This window comes from Orbicella faveolata, unplaced genomic scaffold (genome assembly GCF_042242905.1).
Source record: "Orbicella faveolata isolate gen_17 unplaced genomic scaffold, um_ofav_v1 contig_14, whole genome shotgun sequence".
In the NCBI taxonomy this organism is placed as follows: domain Eukaryota; kingdom Metazoa; phylum Cnidaria; class Anthozoa; order Scleractinia; family Merulinidae; genus Orbicella; species Orbicella faveolata.
In genome coordinates this window covers 13706836-13712926 of record NW_028301541.1, presented here as the reverse complement: position 1 = coordinate 13712926, position 6091 = coordinate 13706836, and the positions used below count along the sequence as shown (strand labels likewise).

The 6091-nt window shown below is 38.9% G+C and overlaps 1 protein-coding gene across 2 annotated transcripts; it reads right to left on the bottom strand.

The window, feature by feature from the left end:
* Window positions 1–136: 136 nt before the first annotated feature.
* On the bottom strand, window positions 137–5586 carry LOC110046820 (uncharacterized). Of its 2 annotated transcripts, XM_089286701.1 has the most exons (3): window positions 4814–5586; window positions 2818–2862; window positions 137–2178 (listed from the first exon to the last, which is right to left on the bottom strand). In XM_089286701.1, exons 1-3 carry the CDS (start codon window positions 5432–5434, stop codon window positions 1753–1755), a joined length of 1092 nt encoding a protein of 363 aa, XP_089142827.1. In that variant the 5' UTR covers window positions 5435–5586; the 3' UTR covers window positions 137–1752. The 2 variants fall into 2 exon arrangements, with proteins under 2 accessions (XP_089142827.1, XP_020608196.2); XM_020752537.2 differs by lacking the exon at window positions 2818–2862 and having other exon boundaries at window positions 4814–5585.
* Between the last annotated feature and the right edge of the window lie 505 nt (window positions 5587–6091).

Here is a 6091-nt window from a genome sequence, read left to right as displayed (position 1 = left end):
CTCCCGCTTGATCACTTCGCTCATGGACTCGCTCTTTGCTGCTCACACATATGACTCAAAGGTGAGCCTGTTTGCACACTGTGTAGGAAGTAACATAGAGCATCACTGACAAGTCGCAACAAGTTATACACCAACATGGTGGGCACAATAGTAACTCTTTATTTTCAGCATGTACTGGCATTAAAATAAAATGGCAATTTTCAATAAAATATATACATTAAAACATTCTATGAAAGCAAAATATATTACATGACTTTTACAGTAGTATCAACTAGATATAATACAAGTCGTCTTCTTAAAAACAAGTCTCCAGGCCAAGCTTTCTGTTCTTCAGGCAACATAATCCAATTATGGTCTTCATTTAGATCAGGGCCCAGTTGTTCAAAGGGTGGATAACACTATCCACTTGGCAATTCACATCCAGTAGATAACTTACAACAAAACAGACTACACCATCCACTAGAGAGTGTGATATCTAGTTCAAAGTGGGATCCACCATTTGCACCACAGGAGGCAAGGCATTGTGTGTACCTCTTTCCACTTAACATGTGTCAATGTTAGCTTGGCTGTTTAGCATAAGCCTGGCCACAAAATTAGATAAATTTAAATGTGCAGTTAATTTTTGTTTTTTTCTAAAAATCTTTTTCTTCCTATCCTATAGGAAAGGTTGCTAATCCAGCTTCCAGTTTTATGTCACAGGTTTTCTTTTATTGCTGTAAACTTGGTTTACAAACATGCAAATTGCAGTGAAAAAAGCAACTGCCAGTTAAAAATTAAATTTCAAGGATTATAGTTCATGATGTTGAAAAGCACAGTTATGTAATAAATAGGGCATTAATTTAGTCATTCTAATCTAAGATTCTAGGTGAACAGACCTCCTTTAACTCGGTGATGCCAATGTAAAAGAACCCTAAAAAAAAAAAACAATTGCCAATTTGCGAGAACGTACCTTTTGTTGACTCTGAAAAAATGGCAGACCAAGAAAGAGCTTCACCGACTCAATCCTGAATTTATACAGTTCATAAAGTGTGCAACCACTGTACATAATTTTTCAGCACTTTCCTTTGTATTCAGGAGTTTGGACCACTCCTCTGACAGACTGGCAAAAATGGTCTGAATCTGGGAGACTCCAAAATGATCCAGGAGATTGCTGCCATGGATGTTTACTACTAAGTTAAACATAAAAAAGTAGTCCTGCACCCTTTGTTATGTCAAATGTTACGGAAAGTTTCAACTCAGCTAACCTCAGCAAGCATTGTTTATGCTAATGTAAGACTTGGGCAGTAGAGTTTTTAGTCTTTTCATTTCCTTACTGGCAGCTAAATGTAACCACAGGTGCTTGCCACTTAGCCGCAACATCCTGAAATTTTGGTTGAATGGCAAATGGAACAGTAATTATATTAATTTTCTGGAAAATCTGTTTGGGAATTGAAGACAACCTCCTGAGGAAGTCCTCTTTCTCCGTTTATAACAGAACAGCAATAATTTCTTTACCACCTGTTTAATTCTCCAGTTTCCAGTCTGTCATCAGCCAAAAATAATTATAATATTATGAGAAATCTAAATTTATTGTAAATTGGTATAGCCATCTCCTTCAATTGGTTTGCTAATTTTTGGAAAAACCTTTAACTTCAATCAACGGTCATCCCAACTGGTTTATTCTGACAAATTGGTAAGCACCCAATATCACCTAAAATATAATGATCATGGTCATTTTTATCCGGAAAAAAATCTAATCATTATTGTTGTAGCTTATCTTGCACCAATATACAGAATTGACCGCCTTGGTACTTGACGTTCTTCTGCCATGAAATAAAATCCCTCATCGTCAATGTGCTGCATGTTTGCTGCCAAAAAGTCCTGCTCATAAAAATCAGGCTTCATTGTCCAAATATACTCCAAAAACAACTCCACTCCTTCACAAGCTAGATGGCTGACAATGTGTTCATTTACTAAGTTGTACAGTGTTTCAAGAGTGCTTTGATTCTCATGGTATCTTTTCAAAAATTCTGACACACCAGAAAGCGTATGCTCTCCCCCCTTGCACAAAAGCTGTGACAGAATTTCAGCCTCATTCTTGATAGACTGTTTTGCTGAAGTTAGCAGATCTCCAGCTTCTAATACTTGTGAAACCAGAGAGTTGTTGGCCATAAAATCCTTCACCCTTTCTTGTGCTAACTGCAAAGTGTAATAATATGTCAGCAATCATTTGACTTTGTCAAGGTGTTACAGTGACACCTACTGAATCACTAAAAGTCATAAAGCTTACACCGCACTCCCCCCCCCCCCCCCCCCTTACCCCCTGCATGGGATGCTGATCCATCACAGGGCTATATTAAATTTTCCAGTACCCATTTACACACTTGGGTGGAAAGAGGAAGTTTGAGAGAAAAAAGATCCAAAAGGACAAAACGCAATGACCCCAGTCAGAGCTCAAACCTGGACTGCTTGATCCAGAAACCACCATGCTGACTATTAGGCCAACATGCAGTTGAATAATTAACAATTATTCACCAAAGGCGAAGTGAACATCGGTGAATATTCACCAAGACAAAGTCAAGGTGAATATTCACCAATATTCACTGAGCCTGAGATGAACAATTGTTTTTAGTATAATTTTCAGAGATGAATATCAAGGACTACAAAATAACAGACTAACACATAAAAACAAAGGCACAATTGTTCATGTGCATACACATATACAGTCGTAGTCTTAATAATAAGCTTATATGTACATCGATTGTCAATCAATTTACTCATCAAGTTCGGCAGTAAAACAAATGAGTGAAACACTACAAAAATAAATTTATCCAGTACCTTCCTTTTATCATTGTTGACTTCATTCACAGTTGTCTTCATCCCCTAAAAATGAGTAGCTTTAGTTTGAAGAAAAACAAATTTTGGTCAATCGATCTGACCTGCAAGTGATCGACACAGCCACTGCGTTTACGATTCTTAAAAGCCTTGAACACGAGTTCTTGAAAAGATTTTTGGTCCAAAGGCAACAGCAGTCATTTTTTAAAATTCTCCATCCTTTCAAATATCCTAGACTTGGAGTGACGTCTTTCAAATAAATGAAAACTTCATTCAGCAACTGTCTGCCATGTTTACTTCCCAAGATGGCAAAGATGGTGAGCTTAGTAACCAAGCTCTAACGGGATGAATATAGTGTCATATGATGAGCTTTTCAACCAATCAGAATATCCAATTCCTATAATCACCTCTGGAAATTATACTAATATAAGATATTGTTCCCACTCCACACTCCCAACCTGCCATGACCAACTCAGTGGGAGGAGGGGAGACCACTGTGTCTGCAACAAGTATCCTCCAAAAAACTATCAAATGATGTTTCTAATTAAACAATAAAATGGGAACTAGCGTTCTACTCAAAGCAGTGGCAAATGGTAAATTCAAGACTAAATAAAGATATTTAGAAAACAGTCCTAAGAAAACACACGCACTGATTACTTAAATATCACGTTTTTATAACTCGATAGAAACACAGAACTACAGAGATTCCAACCCTCCCGATTTGATCTGGAGACTCCTGATCTGATGTGTTGCCTCCCGCTCTCCCGATTCTTATCAAATTCTCCCAATTTATAATAAAATTGTGAAAACAAGGGAAAAAATGCTAATCTTAAGTATTTTTTTGCGATGTATTACACTTTCTTCTCATATCATCATCTCTCGCCATGTGTTGTGCAGACTCATCAGGCCAGCAGTCTTACTCCATTTAGCAGCTCCAAAATGCAGGAAAAGACATTGAAGAAAACTTAAATTTGCAAAATTTCCCGGTGAGCATCGCCCCAGACCCCCCTAGAGGCTGCCGTCTTCGATGCTAAAAGAGTCTCCCTATTTTCCTTCAAAAGGGGTTGGAATCTCTGGAACTAGCACAAGCTGTTGGTGTAATGATGGTGCAAACAAAGAGAATTTACATTTTGATAATCAAAGTTAACAAGTTGTTTCCTTTTTTTCGTCGTGGTGTTTTCTAAAAGAAATGGAAAACATGTTCTCTGTGTTTCTATCGAGTTATAGAAATACTTGTGAAAGTTTGGGAGAGCTCAAAAAAGCTGTGGAAACACTCGCCTGTGGCTCGTGTTCCCACAGCATTTCTCATTCTCCCAAACTTCCACTTGTGTTTCTATAACTCAATAGAAACACGGTACATGTTTTCTACTTCTTAATATCTCTAGGCAAGCCCAAGACTATTTTATCCTCCCAAAAGAATTCAAGACTTAGGGAACACACCACAAAAAGTTAGGGATGGCAGAACCTGTGTAATAGACCTTCTCTTGGTTTTGGAAGCCGTCTTGATGGGTAGGCAACAAACATCAGAAATGGCAATGTTAGTATGGGAATCTGATGGTAATAGCAAAAGATACTAGAGGATTGCATTTACCACAGCTGGGCTACATGTACTAAGCATTCAGTCGCATTTTTAATTCTTACACATTCATCTGATTTTTTTCTGCAAATTGGCACAAAATTGTAAGCCGTGTGCAAGCTCGCAGAAAAAAAAAATACAGACAAATGTATGGAAAATTAAAAAATGGATGCTCTATAGCACAGTCATACATCCCTCAAATTTGGCCGATGCAATCCTTTGTTTTCTATTCATAAATTGTTCTTAATTCAAATTATTTGCCATTGGATTCCCATTAAAACGCTGCAATTCTGACGCTGTTGCCTACCCATCTAAATGGCTTCCAAGACAGTGATCATAAAGTCTATAAATCCGAAAAATTTTGATTTTTTTTTTGGAGCGCCATTCACAACCCCAGCATGAACCTCATTTACGTTGAAGTACCTCTATGGCACTGTGAAGCATCTTTTCTGGTGTATATGAAGAAAGCTTCTCCGTTGTTTCCTTCCACCTTTCCTCAGCAACATGCCAGAAAGAAGTGGAAATGCTGTCCTGGTCATTCAACGATTGACAGCTGTGAATGCCTTCCGTGTTCCCGAGACGTTTATCTGTAGGTAAACCTACAGCCGATCTAAAAATCCTCAGTAACTCGCTTTCTTGGAGGCTTTCTGGCGTGTTTTCCTCAATCAATTCCTTTAATCGTGATCTTCCGTAGTCAAAGAGGTTTTCAGCGGTGATACATGTATTTAAGCTCGGAGTGACCTTGGCGTTTCTCGACTTAAGGCCAAGGTGTATGTTCTCTTTCGGTTCTCTGTCCTGATAATCGTATCCACAATTCTGCTGTAACATTTGATTTGCTCGAGCACTAAGATATGTTGTCCCTTTCAAAGCAAGTCGAAAAGTAGAGAAACTACGGGCGACACAGAAAATCTTCATCAACTGACCTGCTGTGGTCTGTACCAAGGGCGACAATGAAAGTGCTTCGCTAAGCATCGAATGCTTGCTGAAAAACAAGCTCAGATTTGTCTCTACCGAATGAAATACGGTCTGTCCGATGCAGGACATCTCGACTAAAATGCTTCCCTTCAGGTCTTGAGCTTCGAGGAAAGTCGAAGTTCAGTGGTTCGTTTAGTTAAAATCTCGTGGACGTGATCACGAGTGGTAAAGTTCCACACATGAGAGACACAAATAATCCTTGTTTACAAGGAAGAAAGCGCGTTTAGACCCAGTCCTCTCTCGGTAAAGTTTGACGTTTATCTTAGCTCGCCAGAATCCTCCTGAGTTTTTAGTGTCAGAACTTTACTTGATGTTTTACAAAGTTGTAGCTCAATAGGGTTCTTTGACTTGTAACAGACCACAGTTTTGCGTTTCGTGACATTAACATGGAGTTTAATGAGCCCATCAACAAAAGCGGCCTCTCACAAGACCCCAGGCACAACACCGTCTCACAGTACAAAGGTCTGAACTAGTCGGATCAAAAAATGACTTATCTTTTTGAGAATTTGCTAACTGAACGGTCCTTACATTGGACGAAATATCAATCACAATGTATCACAGGCCAATAGTAACAACTTTTATTCAATGGCAGAATTTTCTGTTACAGCAGCCGTATCGGCGCCCCTTCTTAGCTTCGGGGCGTACTCCCAGAAAAAAATTGGGCGACGATGTGCGGCCCAGTACTTCTCAAAACCCTTAGCCTATCTAAGGTGGCCGAACACAGTT